At 38.1% G+C, this 17,430-nt stretch overlaps 2 protein-coding genes across 2 annotated transcripts; both read left to right on the top strand.

Moving 5' to 3' along the window:
* Positions 1 to 4,191: 4,191 nt before the first annotated feature.
* LOC103336066 (uncharacterized) lies at positions 4,192 to 6,412 on the top strand. Its single transcript, XM_089055149.1, has 2 exons — positions 4,192 to 5,553; positions 6,070 to 6,412. Exons 1-2 carry the CDS (start codon positions 4,613 to 4,615, stop codon positions 6,410 to 6,412), a joined length of 1,284 nt encoding a protein of 427 aa, XP_088911275.1. The 5' UTR covers positions 4,192 to 4,612.
* A 4,314-nt stretch (positions 6,413 to 10,726) lies between these two features.
* LOC103336056 (uncharacterized) lies at positions 10,727 to 11,630 on the top strand. The gene is given in 2 exon segments (XM_008239092.3): positions 10,727 to 11,146; positions 11,149 to 11,630. Coding segments are annotated over 2 exon segments (519 nt in total). The 5' UTR covers positions 10,727 to 10,894; the 3' UTR covers positions 11,416 to 11,630.
* Positions 11,631 to 17,430: the final 5,800 nt, after the last annotated feature.

The raw sequence follows: 17,430 nt of genomic DNA, 5'->3' as shown, positions 1-17,430 counted from the left end.
CATTCTAATACCAAGCTACGTCACGAGCTTAAGTGGGCCCAAGCCACGAAATCAACCGGGGCTTACTGAGAAGGTTGTGGTATGGAAGGTGACAAGCAATCACGGGGCCCATTGAGGGTTCAAGGAACGTAGGTTTCAAAGCCACTTGGGGGCTTTGGAACTCAAGCCCGTTCCTAGAACCCAAGCATATGGGTTAGCATGAGAGAGAGGAGAAAAATTGACCCATGCTCTAGGAAGACACCAAAGAACCCACCAAAATATTTAGCCCAGCCCACATCAATAGAATTAAAGGGAAAGCCTTTCCAGCAGCTTGACGAAAGCCTGCCAAACGTTAGAAGCAGCAAAGCCAGAGGACCCAATACCATATGTACAAGCCCAAACCCAACAACTTACAAAAATCTGGCGTCAAGTCCTATTCCCGTTTGAATTCCAAACAATGGAGCCATGGCAAGACCAGAGGAAATCCATGGGGGTGAGGGAAGTGTCCATCGGACAAAAGGCTCCATCTCTCCCCTTTTCCTCTGTAAGCTCTGCCTTGAGAAAACATATGAAAGCAGGTGGCGCCTTCCCCTCTATGGGAAAGCCCAGCTGCGTCAAACCATTGGAACCATAAAGGGTTCCTTACCCATGCTCCTTGGGTGGGGAAATTCATCAAAATAGAGCTAGGTAGGAGCTGCCAAGGAAAAAGGAAGAAGAAAACCAGACGAAATTGGAGCTCCTAACGCCTATAAAAGGAGACTTTTTGTTACCCAGAAAATCCATCCACAACTCAACGATCCAGACCTTGACCAAGCTTTGTCAAGCAAATCTGGAATTTTCTCAAGCCACCCAAACCTCTCTTCTGTTCATCTTTCTTCTTCTTAGGATAGGGCTCGCACTGATATTTCCTCCGTAAGAAACCCACGCTGTTTTCTCTCTCTCAAATTGCTAAACTTGTGAAAGCTTAGCTCCCATGCCACATGCTCCTCAAGCTAAGCCATTAATGAAATCCTCATGCTTATTTGGGTATTAGTGAAGTGATCCTGAGAGTGTTCTTTTAAAATCTCATTAGATTTTCTAAAAACTCTCTTGGGAGCTTGTTTTTCGAACTCAGGCATTTGGGGATTTTCGCTGTTGCCTTCTCACAGAGCCTGCACCCATTCAGTCATTGAATAAAAACCCTACAGGGGGTAAGTTCGATTTATAAATTAATTGGGCTAACATCATTTTACCCCCTCAAGATTTGGGGTCATTCTTGAAATGGGCCACACGGTTTTAATTTTGTCAATTTACGCCCTAATATTTTAAAATTCAACCAATTTACACGTTCCGTTAATTTGACCGTTTGGTCTTTTGTTAAGTGATGATGTGGCAAATGTGGGGTCCACTTTTTTAGCTTAGGTGTAATAAACTATGTAAAAAATAATATTAAAAAATTATTTACTTTTTATGTTAATTAAAAATATTAAAATCAATTATTTAAAACAAAAAAAGAAAAAAAAATCAACATTCCAACCAGAACCCCCAAGTCGTCACCAACCCCACCACCAAACCCTCTCTTCTTGTCACACCCCAATTATTATTATTATTATTTGGGAATGTGAGGTAAAAAAAAAACTAAAACTAAAAATTTAATTATCAAGAAACATGAAGATTGAACGTAAACTTCCATTTAAGTCAAAGTAATTTACATTGTATTATTACAAGCAAAATAACAAGAAAGTAACAAACTTTCAACAAAACACTCAAAACTATCCATAATCCTTTCTTTTTGCCCTCGGCAAAAACTACACTTCAGTTTCAAAGCCTGCAATAGATTCAATAAGGGGTGAGCATTACATGCTCAGTAGGGGTCCTATGTCTTATGTGATTAGTGAGATTTATAATGTACAATTTATACAATGCATGAATGAACTTCAATTCTACCCAACTCGTTAATCTATATAATAGGGCAAGCAAATCTGCATGTCCCATACCATGCATTTTACCAATTTGATTCCGAATGCCCCATTATATAAACTAACATCCATTTCAATCATCCCATAATTGCCCTTTTGCTAGTCATCTTGTCTACACCATTGATCTCCAAGCCCAAATCACCCAATCGATAATTATACTGCCGATTTCCTAATCTACTGTGCACACGAGCTCGCCTGAACTTGGTTCCTACAATGGTTAGACTCAACTACACAAAAGATACTTCTCATTATCCTCTTTTCCATAAAAAATTCCAACCACCACCGACAACATATGAATACGTCAAAATTAATCAAATTATAATGATAATTGACAACATGTATACATCTAATATCAAGGATAACAATCAAACAATATAACCAAGCAAAACAACAATCAAATATTATCAAGCATAATGTAGTATTTACAATATTTAATTAACTCAATGTATGCAAAACAAAACTTCCCCAAGAAAAACCCCTACCTCAAATCCAAAGCTATTGTACACTTCCCAGTTGAGCTTTTTCCAAAAACCACACTTCACTCTTTCTTTCTTCTGTCTATGATTTTTAGGAGACTAACACACTTGAAGTACCTATAATCAAAGAACTATTGAGTAGACCTATTTATAGTAAGCTAGAGTCGGTTAGATGAAGCTTAATGTTGTGCCACCTAATTAGTCTATACGTTCCTAGACTCTCAAATAGCCTTTTGTGTTGGCTTTGTAGAGTGCTTAGTGAGCACTCTCCTATCAAGTTTATATATATAGGAATAACTATCATTCTTACACCTCATGCTTTAATTGGTTTTGAGGACACTACATTGCAACACGTCAGTCTTCAACAATGCTTAGTAAGCATAAATGTCTTTCTAACAGTTTTTGTAAAGTAAGTATATATATATAATAATAATAATAATAATAATAAATAATGCTGAAATGAATTGAAATAATTAAAGCCATGCAATAACATTTGATAGGCTATACTAGTTAATAGCTAACTTCACGTAACTTGCCATACAATTTATATTTATATATATAGATATATTATTAATTATATAGTTTTGAAGACTAATAATTGTAAATATTTAATTTTATGAAATATTAATATACGTATTTAAAAATATGGGGTTTCACACTTCTCTTTCAACCCAAACCACCATTGCCTGCAAACAACCCAGACCACCTCATAATCGCCGCCTGTAAACAACCTTGACCACCTCACAACCACTTTGCACTGCAAACAACCCACTTTCCTGTTCCCCAACCCATCGCACCCCAGATCTGAAACCATCCCTGCCCCCAGATCTAAAATCATCGCAGATGGAGCCTACGCAGAGCATGGTGAAGTGGAGCTGCATTGAGAATACAAGTCAATGGCGTAGGCGGTGTCGAAGATCTTGGAGTAGACGACGGCGAATTGGGGGCATATGAAGGTGACTGCCTCCGTGGTGTGGGGCCCAGCAGTGGGCCAATTGGATTGAGTAGTCTAGATATGGGAAGTGGGGACGGGGTTGGGGAAGATGAGATCTGTGTTGGGGAATATGGGTGGGGCTGGGGACAGGGGTTAGGGTTTTCTGTAGGGACGAATGCAACTAATGGGCTGTATGGGCTATAGCCATGCCAAAAAAAATTTGACTTTTAAATGTGATGTAGTCTTAGCCCAAAAAAAATATATCTATAACTAAATAGAAGGGATATCCCACTGGAATTCACAGCAAAGAATCAAACTCTAATTGAGTGGTAAAAAAAACAATTGTGAAAGCATCAGTTCAGGTGAAAACCAAAGAGCTGATAAAGCCAGAGGCATCTCACCAGCAATTGGTGAATTCAACAAATTAACAAGCCAATTTCTCCCTTTTTTTTTGTTTGTTGAGGTAATTTTCTACAAGCCAATTTCTCCTATCTTTTTTTTGTTGAGGTAATTTACTTCACTTAGTTCTTATTAGGGAGTTATAATTATATATTTTTTATAAACAACATTTAGGGTTTTTGAATTTGGGGATTTCTGAATATGCTTACATACATCATTCATGTTATAGGTTATACTTATAATGTCAAATCATCATCGAAATCCTAAGAGAATGAAGAATATTTTGCATTTTTTTAAGAAAAAAAATGAAGGATCATCAAGTAGCATGCCCTCTTGCCCTTCTTCATTTTCTCCAATTTGTGGGGAGAAACCTCCTTCTGAATTTCAAAGAGTCAAGTCTCAAAGAGTCAATTGTAATCAACAAGTTGATACCAATTCTCTTGAACGTGATATGGGATTACGTCATCAAATATGCACATATTCAATTAATGAACGTGATAACGTTCGAAGAGCATATATTCTCTTAGGACCATGTCAACCCACATTAGGGGAATATCCATGCCACTTAGATAGGAATCAAAATTGTCGATTTCAACAATGTTGGTTCAAACAATTCCCTTGGCTTGAGTATTCTGCCCATGAAGATAAAGGGTTTTGTTTTCCATGCTTTGTTTTTGAAATTGATCATTCACACAAGGCATTCACTATAGATGGGTTTAAAAATTGGAAGAGAGTTGGTGGGGAAAAATGTGATTTCCTTGGTCATGTAGGCAATATAAATTCTCCACATCATCTTGCTATGTAAAAGTGGATGGATTTAAGCAACCCTTCTCAACATATTGATAGAGTGGTGCAATCACCGTAAGATGTTACAAAAAAATCGGTTGAGACTTACAAGCACAATTGAGTCCATTAGGTATCTAGCAAATCAAGGATTGGCTTTTAGAGGTAATGACGAATCTTGTGAGTCATCAAATAGGGGAAATTTCATTGAGTTGATAAAAGCCTTCTCAAGAATGAATGTAGAAGTTGAAAAAGTCGTCTTAGAGAATGCTCCTGGAAATGCGAAATATATTGCATCAACAATACAAAAGGAGATCCTAAATATTTTTGCTAACAAAGTAAGGAAGAAGATTCATGAGGAAGTTGGAGAGGATGGAAAATTTTGTATTCTTGTTGATGAAGCACTTGATGAATCTAAAAAGGAACAAATGGCTATTATCCTAAGATTTGTTGGTCGTGATGGGTTTATTCGAGAACGGCTTTTTGAGATTATAAGTGTTCATGATACTAATTCCTCAACTCTTAAAAATGAGATTTGTAAAGTGCGTGGTAAACACACTCTTTTAGTGAAGAATATGCGTGGCCAAAGATATGATGGTGCTAGCAATATGCGTGGTCAATGGAATGGCTTACAAGCATTGTTTCTCAATGATTGTCCATATGCATATTATATACATTGCTTTGCTCATCGCCTCCAACTAGCATTAAATGCTGCCGCTAAAATGTTGAATAATATTGTGAATTTTGTTGGTGCTTCTGCTAAACGTCATTCTAAGTTGAAATTATCTCGAAAAGTTGAAATTCAAGGGTTGTTAGAGTCTGGAAAACTTGGAATGGGTAAAAGGGCTAATCAAATTCGTTGTTTGCAACGACCTGGAACTACTCGTTGGGGGTCTCATTTTAGTTCTATCAGAAGTTTGATTGATTTATTTGGTGCAACCAAGACACTTCCTGGTGAAATAGGTCGTAATGGACCTACATCACAATTTCGTGGGGAAGCTGAGAGTATTTATATTGCCATGATGTCGTTTGAATTTGTTTTTTCCTTACTTTTGTTGGAAAAAACTATGGGATTCACAGATTTTCTTTGTCAATCACTTCAAAGAAAATCTCAGGACATTGTAAGTGCTTTGAATCTTGTTTCAAGTACAAAAATGAAGCTTGATGAGTTGAGAAATAATGGTTGGGATGATTTTATCAAAAGTGTGCTATCATTTTGTGAACAACATGACATTAGTGTACCTGATATGAGTACTCGTCATAAAATGGGTACAGGTTGTTCTTGTCAACAATAGGATTCTATTATAGTTGAGCATTATTTCCGTATTGATGTATTTAATGATGTAATAGATTTTCAGTTGGTAGAGTTAAATACTAGATTTCCAGAGCAAACTGTGGAACTTCTTTATCTTACCTCAACATTAGATCCCTGTGATTCATTTAAGCGGTTTAACATTGGTGATATGTGCAATCTTGCTGGGAAGTTTTATCCTCAAGATTTTACTACCACTGAGTTGCAGGCTTTACATCAACAATTGAGATTTTATAAGACTGATATGGATCGTCTTCCAGCCTTCAAGAATCTTGATTCTATTCCTAAATTACTTAAGTGCTTACTTGAAACAGGGTTAACACACACCTACCACTTGATTGATAGATTGACTCGTTTAGTGTTAACTCTTCCGGTTTCTACAGCAACAACAGAACGTGTATTTTCTTCTATGAGACTCATCAAAAATCGACTTCGGAACAAGATAGAGAATGAGTTTTTTGCTGATTGTATGATACTTCACATTGAAAAAGAATTTGCTGATAGTATCGATAACGAATCAATAATTAATGATTTCAACTCTTTGAAGCCTAGAAGGGTGCAACTCAAATAGTTGTATTATGTATTTGCATTGCATATTTATTTATTATTGTCTTTTTTTATTAGTTTATATCTTATGTACTAGATGCATTTTGAGGGTAAGGCTTACTATGTCCCCCTGATTAGGTGTATAATTTTTGTTATCCATGAAATTAACTCGTACCGTCGAGTTTGTTTATAAGGGAAATCCAGCCCAGTGTATTTCGAAATCCTGGATTTATCCCTGGTTTTCTGGGCTTGGTAAAATACAGAAAACCACATAGAAGTTTACCTTTCCGATCACAACCTATTTGTCCCATTTGTCATCTTTTCAAAATTGGCACACCCGGATCCAATGTTTGTGCACTCTAAACTCCTCAGAAGATCCAAGCAGCCTAGTCAAGTAATAATTTTCATCCAAAACCTTTAACACCTTCCAGAAACCAACATCGAACACCTAAACAACATCACCAACTGTTAAAATCTCCGCATTTTGAACAGGTGGAGGGCAAGGCCTAATATCCTTCCTTGGGGTTTTCTAGGCTTGGTTTGATTGTTTTTGTTTTTGTTTTTATTTATTTATTTATTTGTTTATTTGTTTATTTATTTTTAAATTGGGGAAGATGGATGGGGCGGGTGGAATTGATATTTGTTTTTAAATATTCCTTTTTTTATTGTAAATAATTGATTTTAATTAACTTAAAAAGTAAAGAATTTTTTTACATATTTTATTACACCTAAGCTAAAAAGGTGGACCCCACATTTGCCACGTCATCACTTAATAGAAGACCAAGCATTCAAATTAACGGAACGTGTAAATTAGTCGAATTTTAAAACCTTATGACGTAAATTGACAAAATTAAAACTATATGCCCATTTCAAGAATGACCTCAAATCTTAAGGGGATAAAATGATGTCAGCTCAAATTAATTTGTAATATGTATGGGTATAAAAAGTATTTCCAGGGGGTCGTTACCAAGCTGTACACGTTAATAGAAGCATGAGCTGCTACTCTTCCATTTTCCTAAAAACTCTCCCTTATCAAGACCATATGAAGCAGGAGGTGTCTAAAGGGACACAGAATAAAGGTACTTACTAGATACAAAATGAGTTTCATCGATTGTAAAGTAATTAGACTATTTTCCACTTGTATAAAACCGAAGATTAGTGTTTGAGGGACCACATTATTTTAAGGGACATTTTAGAAAAAGCAAAAGGAGAGAGAAAAATTTTAAAAGAAGCAAAAATGGACAAAAATGCCCTTATTTATTTTTAGATTTCCTAAGGAATCCAATACATTTGCATGTCTTTGATTTGAAAGTTGAGCGGTTTTTTTGTCTTTTTTGAAAAAGCTTTGGCTTTTTCCAAAAGTGAAAATTTTTTTATGTCTAAAACCTAAAAAACCTTTATTTATTTTAATTCATTGGATGTCGGTTGTATACATCATTCACCACATATGATTAAAAAATTGCTGCTATTTTATCATTAATTTAATGTTTTTAACTTCACCGTATGACTTAACACTGCACAATGCCCCAATCTTCAACTGGTAAATGATTTAATTTTCTCTTCCAAAATAATTATTAAGAGACCAGTACTAATAAATTAATAATATATATATATATCAAAACTAAAATAAATAATTTTTCTTCTCATGGGAGTAAAATACTTATTCAATGGAAGTCATTTTTACTCTTCATTTTTATGTAGGCTATAGCAGTAAAAGTTAATTCTTTTTTTTTTATATTTAATTTATTTAAACTTTTGAACTTTGAAAGTATAAAGGAGACGTTAGCCGGTCAGCAAAACGGCTGTGTGCATGCATGGTTGCCATCCTCGCAAGCTGAAAAGGCCGAAAACTTACACCCACACTTCCACAACGGGGAGCTTCTACAATGAGGAGTTAAAGTGATGAGGTTATTTAAGGAGACCAATCCGACCGTCAAAACATTTAAAATATTTAAGTCCCATGATTTCTTTACATTTGTTGATGGTGAGATTTGACCTTCTCAAATAACCTCCTCACTTTAAGCTCTCATTATAACCTTTCCGTCCACAACATAAAGGTCGTCACTCAGGCAGGCCTATACTCTCTCTCTCTCTCTCTCTCTCTCTCTCTCTCAACAAGGGCTCAACTTTCTCACTTAGGTAAGGACCAAAAAAAATACTCCACAAAAAGGCCCAATGACGAAACCCATCAAGGTCCACACTAGACATAAAGTCCAATGCAAACATTAAGCTCAGCTCACTCTAAACATAAGGTCATCCAAAGCCCACAACTCAACCCGAATTAAATTGCTCAAATTAGTTAGTTTGACCTAATAGTAGAGCCACATAGGCGTAAGAAGGTGCAGTTGCACCTTCTTTTGTTTGAAAATCCCTTGGAGAGGCTGAAATCTGCCCATTTGCTAGTCGAGGCGTGAAGGCGTGATCAGGGCATTTTTTAATTTGTAATTTGAATGGAGATGTGGAGTGCACTGTGCACTTGTTATGAAACACAGAGTCTCATTTTTGTCTGTTTATGAGTATTGGGTCTTAGGCAATAGTATTAAGATGGGCTTTGGGTAATTATATTGTTTGGTCAAAATGAGTGTTTTCTTTTAAACAAGCATGTGAGGCTTAAGCCCAAGAACTTCAACAAGATATATAGGGCCCAAGAATGCTATGCTACATTTATAATTTTACAGATATGCTCATTATTTGTAATATATGTTTATATATTTATAATTTAATGCATTTATAATAATAATAAAAAATCAGAAAGGCTTATGCCTCAATGAAATAAAACGCCTTTCTTTATGCCTTAACATTTTAAACATTGGGTCGACCATGTGTTCGACTAAATAACTCAAAGAAACTTTATGTTTCGTTACGAATAATTGTAGCTTGTTTGTATTGATTTTTTTTTTTTCCTAAATTTTTCTTTGGAACTTTTAACCTTTTAAATATTGCCCTTCCCATGAAAATTTCATGACTCCACCACTATTTTGACCAATTTGAAAAGTGCATGAATTTTTTTGCCACACTTAGAAATGAGAATGCACCTATATAGACCAACATGTTAAAATGTCTCAAACTATAAATTGTAAGATCCTTTTTGGTTTGGTCATAACTTGAATTAGTTTTTAAAATAATCGACTCAAATAGGTGCTCATTGATCAGAAGTGTTTTATTTAGTTTTGTTTATTTTCTTTGACAAAAAAACTTGTTGGAAATCACCAGTTGGGTTTGGTCCAAATCCAACTAATAAAGGCATGAGCAAGGTGTTTGAATCCTCCCTTTTTTAATATCACTTGTGTGTAGAAAGAAAAAAACTAATAAAAGCATGAGAGTCTTTGATCATCTCACAATAATTCAATGATCAATTCTTAATAAGAGTGAACCATTTATCTTTTCTTTGTTGATCTCTCTTTATCTAACAGCCAAACATGTTTTCTTTAAACTATATCCCATTACACAAAAACCTATTTACCCAATTAACAATTCGGCCAACAGACTAATAGGGTCCAATCTAGTAGAAATGGGCATTAACTTGCACATCAATAGTCTCAGGTTTGAACCTTTATGGCACCTTGATAATGTGTGTGAGAAAAACCTCTCCCTAAATATCAATTTTGTTAATTAAAAAAATAAATTAGGCCTCTAGCATAGCTATCTTTGCACGTAATAAAAGTAGCCTCGTCAGCCCAATGTTGCTGTCATTAGAAGTTGGACTTGCATGAGAACAATTGGTTTAACTTGGTGGTGCAGTAACTGAAATTTAGGCGCAGAACCCCCTACATAAATAGAAAGTGGCAACGCAGTCCCTTTCAGTGAGTCCAGAGTCAACACCACTGCTATGAAAATATCAAAACAAAGAGAAGGTGTTTCCTCCTTTCAATCCGGCGGTAGATGAGATGTCCTTTTGCTCCTTTCAAATTGAACAAAAAAAAAAAATCGTTTCATTGCCATTGACAAAGGCATATAGATTATATGTCCAATATTTATCCAATAAATTCTAGTCTTATCCTAATTTTTGGTTAATTACTAACTAAATATGACATTTGATATAGCCACCGATAAATAAGGTATCAAATTGGGTCAGATATGAAAAAGTGAAATGCACAACATCAATTGAGTTATAAAATTAGTGTGTCTAGTACCACACGTATTTATTTAATTTATAAGTTTGGCACGGAACTGAATTTTCGAACATAAAATGGAAGTCAAGGGACTAAACTAGAAGAAATATATTGCTAATGAACCTGAAAACGTTGATGTGCCTAAAATTTGAGCCGTACCAAAATCATTTAAGGCAATTGTTGGGGTCCACTTGAGAGAACTTAAATCTACCTTGAAAATACAACAACTAGGGGACCCTTAATGTGCCAACCCTAGATCCTATTTCATCAAATAAACAAGAAATGTGACTTGGAGAAGCAGTTGAGCTAAAACTTTAGGAACAACCACCACCAAACAACTCCTGTATATTCATCATTTTAATGTTCTATTTCATTCCAATCCCATCAACCAATCCATGGCCACACAAGATTTCAGCTTCCCCACTCACAAATTTCCTTGCACCATCGATTCACCCCCTTTGTGGCGCTTATCTCCTGCAGCCAGCTCCAAAGTAGATTATCAAAATCATAGCGAAGAAGAAGAAGAAGAAGACGACGAAGAAGAGATCGTCAACATCAATGTAAAGTATTGTGATCAGAGAAGAAAGAGCTTTTCGTATATTGAACGCGGCACGAAAATGGTGGACAAAGATCAGAGAGTAGGGATCATGATCATGGGGAGGAGAAGATGGACATGCTTTGGGAGGATTTCAACGAAGAATTGAAGTCAAGAAGTAATACGACGTCGGATTATTCTGGTGGGTTGTCAAGAGAGATGTTTCACTTGGGTTGTGTTAAAGCTTTCAAGTTGACCAAAACGAATGCTGATCATGTGCTTTCGACCAGGAAGCCCAGCGTGGTGCCGGTTATGAAGGTCCTGAAAAGGCTGTTCTTCCTCCGTAACTCTCATCGCAAACTCAAGAAACCTACATGGTGATCAAATTGTCTACCTTCAGTCTCTTTTTATTTTTATTTTTATTTTTATTTTTTGGTTCTTTCTTGTTTTTTTATAAAAAGAATAGGATCATACTAGTGCTGATTTATTGTAAATAATTTGATAATATATATAGACTATTGTCTGTTTAATAAAAAGAAGGATCAGGTGTCACTCATGACCAAGTCATGCTTTGCATATGATCTCATTTCAGTGCATTTTCTATAGTCTGTAAGGATAAGCTTGTATTTTTATTCCTTTCTGATACAAATCTTTCATTCAGTCTTAGTTTTACATTGTAATTTACTTGCACAATAAAGTGAATTCGCAGTATAATAAGTGGTGAATGTGGGTTAGTCGTTTTAGTGCGGGTTTTGTTTGCTTTAGTTTTGTTTTTGTATGTTAGTTTGTTGTCCTTTTAGGATTGGTGTTTTGTTAATTTCAGAGAGATGGGTCATGCCCACTACTGGCAACACCGATATTGTCCCCAACTTAATTATCTTCAAAGCCCAATAGGTGTGGGGTTTTATCACAAAAGGCCTCGGTAATTTTAGTAGCGGAACCATTCATTATATCTTGTATTTTATTTAGTTAAGTTTTCAATTTGGGACTTATATTCTTTAACATGCCCCCTCACATGGAAGGGAGCTTCTACAATGAGGAGTTAAAATGAGGAGGTTATTTGAGGAGACTGATCCGACCGTCAAAACATTTAAAATATTTAAGTCCTATGATTTCTTTATATTTGTTGATGGTGAGATTTGACCTCCTCAAATAACCTCCTCACTTTAAGCCCTTATTATAGCCTTTCCGCACATCGAACCACCATATAGTGGGGCCAAGTCCACATTGGAGTCAAACATTCAAGCCCAACACGTGAACACCACGTATTGAGTAAGCGCTAAGGGTAAACATTGAAGCCCAACATGTGACATATTGTGTAAGGTGTATGGGTAAAGGTATAATATTTCAGGCTTAGTCATTCAATCCGCTCTGATACCATGTTAAATTTCAGAGAGACGAGTCACCGGCCAACTACTAACAACACTGATATTGTCCCCAACTGTTCACCCGTTTTGCGTTTACTCCTATGATGGAAGGGCAAAGTTCCCCACTGCCTTGAGAACCATAGACTGGTCAATAGGTCAGCTTTCTTTGGTGTGCGAGCGTGCCACGCTAGTAATAAAAATTCTAGCAGATTTAGTTTGGAATGGATAACTTGCGCCCCAAGTTACTGATTTCTGCAAACAAACGATTGTGAATTTGGGTGAGGAATATCTCCCAAGTAAGTTCTTTTCTTGCCTCAGACTGGTGAGGACTTTAACAATTTATCTCAGTATAAAGAGGTTGTTCTGGCCAGAATGGTTGATGGAATTTAAATTGTTTTTAGGCGGAATTGCCTTTTACAAAACTATAACAATAAATACTCATGCTAGAGAGATGAAGATACAGTTGGAACTCCATTTCATCGAGATGGAAGGTTCTGGGCTGGACTGGAAATGCCTGAGTTGGACTGGACCGTTGACAACTTTGACTACTAGGTTTCAACTATAAATCGATACCAAAGGTTGATTCTGGCAGAGCTTCAATGTACCTTAAGCTTTTGTGAAGCTTCGAGTGGGCGAATCATGCGGTTTCCTCGACCGCAGGCGTAAGTGATTTTAGGACATCGGGCTAGAGACTGCACTCTGAATTTTGTTGAGGTTTTCCATATTTGGAGAGAACTCAAGCTCTACCTGTCTTGGTTTCTCTGAACCAAATTTGTAACGAGAGAAATCTCGTTTTGAATGACTTATTTCTTAAGTTTGAGCCTTGGGAATTCTGATCTGAAGCTGGTTTTACTTGAAATTCAAGTGGGCTTGTTGGTTGATTTTGAGTTGTCTATTTGACTGATGGTTTCCTTGTGTAAGATTTTTGTTTGATTGGATGATGAATTTTTTGTGTGTCTCACCCTGTTCACTCCTTCTTGTATTTATAGTAAAATGTTTTTAAACTGGGTGGCAAAAGATATCTCCCCCTTTTTTTTCTCTTTTTTAATGGAAAGAAAGAAAATAGGATTTCATCAGTTTTGGCAGATAGGCTCTCAAATAGGCAATCACTTCCCTGTTTTTCTTGAAAAAGAACCTAATCTCTTTCCCAATTTCAACTGCCCCTTGTGAGATTTCACTCGTGATGGTTAGTTTGACTTCTTTTCTGGACAGCTCCCTGCTTTCCTGCTTATCCTTCTCTGAGATTGTAACTTGCTTATCTCTTTGGGAGAATTACCTTCTCTGTAAAAATAGAAGAAAAAATCTCTGAGTATATATATATATATATATATGTAAGAGGGATTTGATCTTCAGGGTTTTCAGGTTTTTCAAAACAACTTGATGTCATAAACCTTTCAATCACTTCTTCTATGACAGTTGCCATTGCTGACTTTTCTTTATCCCAGAGATGTCACGTGGGATTGTTCCTGTTCTGGCTCCCCTTCTTATCACATCGAGCCTGTGAGGCCCAGATTAGCCTTGTTTGCTTTGATAAGCTTTGGGCTGGGCTCTTCTGGTTTTTGGGCTTCCATCTTCTTGTTTCTCGAAGACCAAATTGCTTTGATTTTTTGCAGCTTTATTCGGGCCTCATTTTATTCGCTGGGTGTGTTAATTTTAGGCCCAAACAATGTTTCTTAAGTCCAATCGCTTGGAACGGTTTCACTTAAATGATATGGCCATTAAATTGGCGCGTGGTAAATTCCTCCGTTACCCCACGCTCTGCCACTCTTCCCCACTAAGCTAGTGCCCGTGTGAAGCAGTTTTCAATTACTAGCTCTTTATTAGCTAGTCAATATCGTGACGCTTTGTCTTCCACGCCATTGTCTTCTCTTTCCCACATTTTCTGGCTTCCTTAAAAGAATTTCAAAACCCCTGTTTCGCTTCACCCAAAACCTAGTTCTTTCTGCACTCCATTCCTCTTGAGCTTTCTTTCTTTCGATAACTCCCTTTCGCTCGATCCGCCTTGCCCTTCCTCAACCTCCCTTTAGAAAAAATAACTCCGAGAAATGTCTTCTCCAAATCCCGTGCTCCTTCCTCTATTCTAGTCCCTCCGGATTACATTACTGGGGCTAGGATAGATAAGCATGCGGTAGAGGTTAGGAGCAAGGTCCATCCTTTTGCCCAGAAAAACCTAGACGAAAATGTCCTCAATTTGTTTGAAAATACCCAGTCTGGGGCCTCAGGTTTGGTCCGTTCCTCCCGAGATGGTGGAGCTGATGAAGAAGGATGCCTGAGGCCCTTTATGTTTCGAGAGTTCTTGCTCTGGCTTCTCATTCTTGGGTTAGCAAGAATTTGAGCCGTTCGTTCCCATCTAGTGAAGTGAGAAACAGTCCACCAAGTGGGTGATTGGATTGATGTGCTTCTTCCCGATTTGGGGCTCACTGAAGCACGGGTTGGAATTTATGACGCCATACTTCGTCTGTGCAATCTATCAACAGAGATGAGAACACGCTTGCCGCTCTGTGTTTCCGAATTCTCGCCAAGAATACTTTCGACTTTCGATAGGCCCCATGACTCCAACTCACTGGATATGGCTCAGATTTTTGGTTTTAGGCCTCATGGAAGACCTGTTGATCTGTTGGTGATTATCACAGAAGAAAGACCAGCTAGCCAAGCTGCCGCTCATCATTTCTCCACCGATCAACTGTAATTGCTCCTTCTCCAATTATACGAGAAAATTCAAAGTGTTGAGAAGGACAAGGACCACCAAAGATATGTTGTTTCTTCAGACATTTGAACATGTTTATTCTTGCCTAATCGTTCTTCGCATTCGCTTGAGTATAGACATCCGCGTAAGCTTTGCATAATCACACTAATGTTGGGCTCGGGCCATACGCTCGCTCATCTATTCAAGAACCCGCATACCGCCACCCCGAGTATCCGCTAAATCTATCTCGCCGTGTCTTCTAGATGATTCAGATTTGGCCTGCAGGTCTATTTTCCTGAATTGAGGTTTCAGACGTAGTTCGCTCGAGGATCAGTTCGCTCAACCATTGTTGTCGCGAAGTCCCCAAGAGGTCAATTGATGAGTACCGATGTTCTTGGGCATTGTACCAAGAGGTCTGCAGCAGCGGGCAAGTGGTGATCAAGAGAACCTATCCTTGGTTTCACCTGGACATCGTCTGCTTGAGAAGGAGCCGTAAGAAGAATCGCATCGATTTTAGGAAGAAGTTCCTGAGTGTGACCTTACCAGAGATCTGCCTCACGGAGGAGGAAAGCCTCTAAATTATCATTTGGGGCGGAAGTCTACCATCCCAACTTCTGTGCAAGGCAGCTTGGCTGCCCCCAACTCATACCTCTCAAGTCATAGCAGGCGCAATCGGGTTCTTCTTGGAGGGATGCAGATGACTTGGAGGTCCACAAAGATGCCAGGTGTGCAGTGAATAAGATTAACAATAGTGCAGATGCCCTTTATCCTTCATGGGAATCAACTCCTGCAGTTCTGCGGAGTTTGATGCTTGGTGGAAGGCCAAATTCCGTGATCTGCACGCTTTTAGTACCGCACTTCAGGTTCTCTTTAAGGGTTGGGACAACTAGACTGTCCATACAGATGAGGAGACTCACAAATTCATGGTGCAGACCATTAAAGACATCAATATGCAAGTTATAGAAGGTAATCTCTCAATTCTGTCTGTCGTTGCCCATTCTGCTTTTAGTGATAATGCTAATCTTTCATTCTGTCTGTAATCAGATCCTCTTTGACAAAGAATATTGGTAGCCAACCTGATCAGAGTGGAGAGGTGTTTGGTAAGTTTTGATGTTTGTTCAGCTTCTTCTATTACTTCTCTACTGGATTGACCCTTGACTTTTGTTTTCTGCATAGTTAATTCATTATTGCTGGGGATGCTGGAGTTACCCTCCGGGATGGAGAAGAGGAAGAAGAAGAAGAAGAAGAACAGACTCCTGTTGAGGCCACTTCTCCTGTTAGAAGAAAAAGAAAAGAAACTGCCCAATCTGTGACTCTAGGTATTCTTTGACAGTTTTCTTTTTTGAGTTCTTCATAATCTTGTTCTGTCATAATTTTAAGGCTCATTTTCTGTTCGTTGCAGCTGGAAGCCCTTCTCCTTCTCTTACTAAGTCAAAAAGACTTAGAAAGAAGATTGTAGAAGAATATGTGGCCCCAGAGGGAACTAGGGCAGTTCCTACCACCACTTCTGGCACGGATGATGATCTGAGAGAGGCTTTCAAAGCTGTGGAGCAAGAAAGGGAGCTGGAAGAGCTAGAAGAAGTAGGAGAGGAGCCTCAAGAGAAGGCCAAGACAGTGGAAGAAGAGGTGAGTCTTATATATTTGGCAGTTTTTGTTCCTGCTGCACTTTTATTTCTTCTTCGACTTTGCATCCAGTAGGAGGAAATTCCTCTTTGAGGTGATAGCGAGAGCATTGCCTTGGCTCGAAGCGAGGAAGATATAGGGGCAGGGCTAACTAACTCGAGGTGGCCCTTTTGATGATCTAGAGGCAGAACATTGTACTGCTGCCCAACTGAGGACCAGCAAGGCAAATCGGATCGAGCACGGGAAGCAGTCGAACAAGTGGTTCCTGCCTCAAACCGTAGTAGAAGTGGCTGCCGTTTTGGCTTTATGGTGAGTTCGCCTTACTCTGCCTTTTCCTGTCTTATGGTTTTGTCCTGTTCCTCTATCTCTTTGACCCTTGAATTTTTACAGGTAGAAATACTAAAAACTGGGACCTTGGCGGTGAGGACCACCCTCGCAGCTCCGATTGTTCTTGTGAGTGTTTTTGTACTTTTTGTCTTCTTCTTTTCTGTTTCTGCCTTGTTTTGACTTATGCTTCCTTCTACAGATGCCTATTCATTCCCTTGTAGGTTCATCTCGCCACGGCTTCCTTTTCGACCCGGGTGGCAGAGTTTGAAGCCATGGACCTAGATGCCCACCTGGACAAGTTGGAAAAGCTCAGCTCCCCTGTAGGCAAGATAAAGTCCAGGCGTGGAAGAAGCAATGGAGAGATCAAGATCTGGTAGTCAATTGAGCTGGGAG

Source organism: Prunus mume, linkage group LG6, assembly GCF_029339155.1.
Source record: "Prunus mume cultivar Tortuosa linkage group LG6, ASM2933915v1, whole genome shotgun sequence".
NCBI classification, from domain to species: Eukaryota; Viridiplantae; Streptophyta; class Magnoliopsida; order Rosales; family Rosaceae; genus Prunus; species Prunus mume.
The sequence above is the reverse complement of the archived record's forward strand: the minus strand, read 5'-3'. Positions and strand labels throughout refer to the sequence as shown.

Excerpts from the sequence above, each read along its gene's own strand:
- LOC103336066 (XM_089055149.1), top strand. The coding sequence starts at position 4,613 with ATGTTACAAAAAAATCGGTTGAGACTTACAAGCACAATTGAGTCCATT. Across the intron at positions 5,554-6,069 it reads AGTATTTATATTGCCATGAT|ATTTTATAAGACTGATATGG; the intron begins GTCGTTTGAATT and ends TCAACAATTGAG.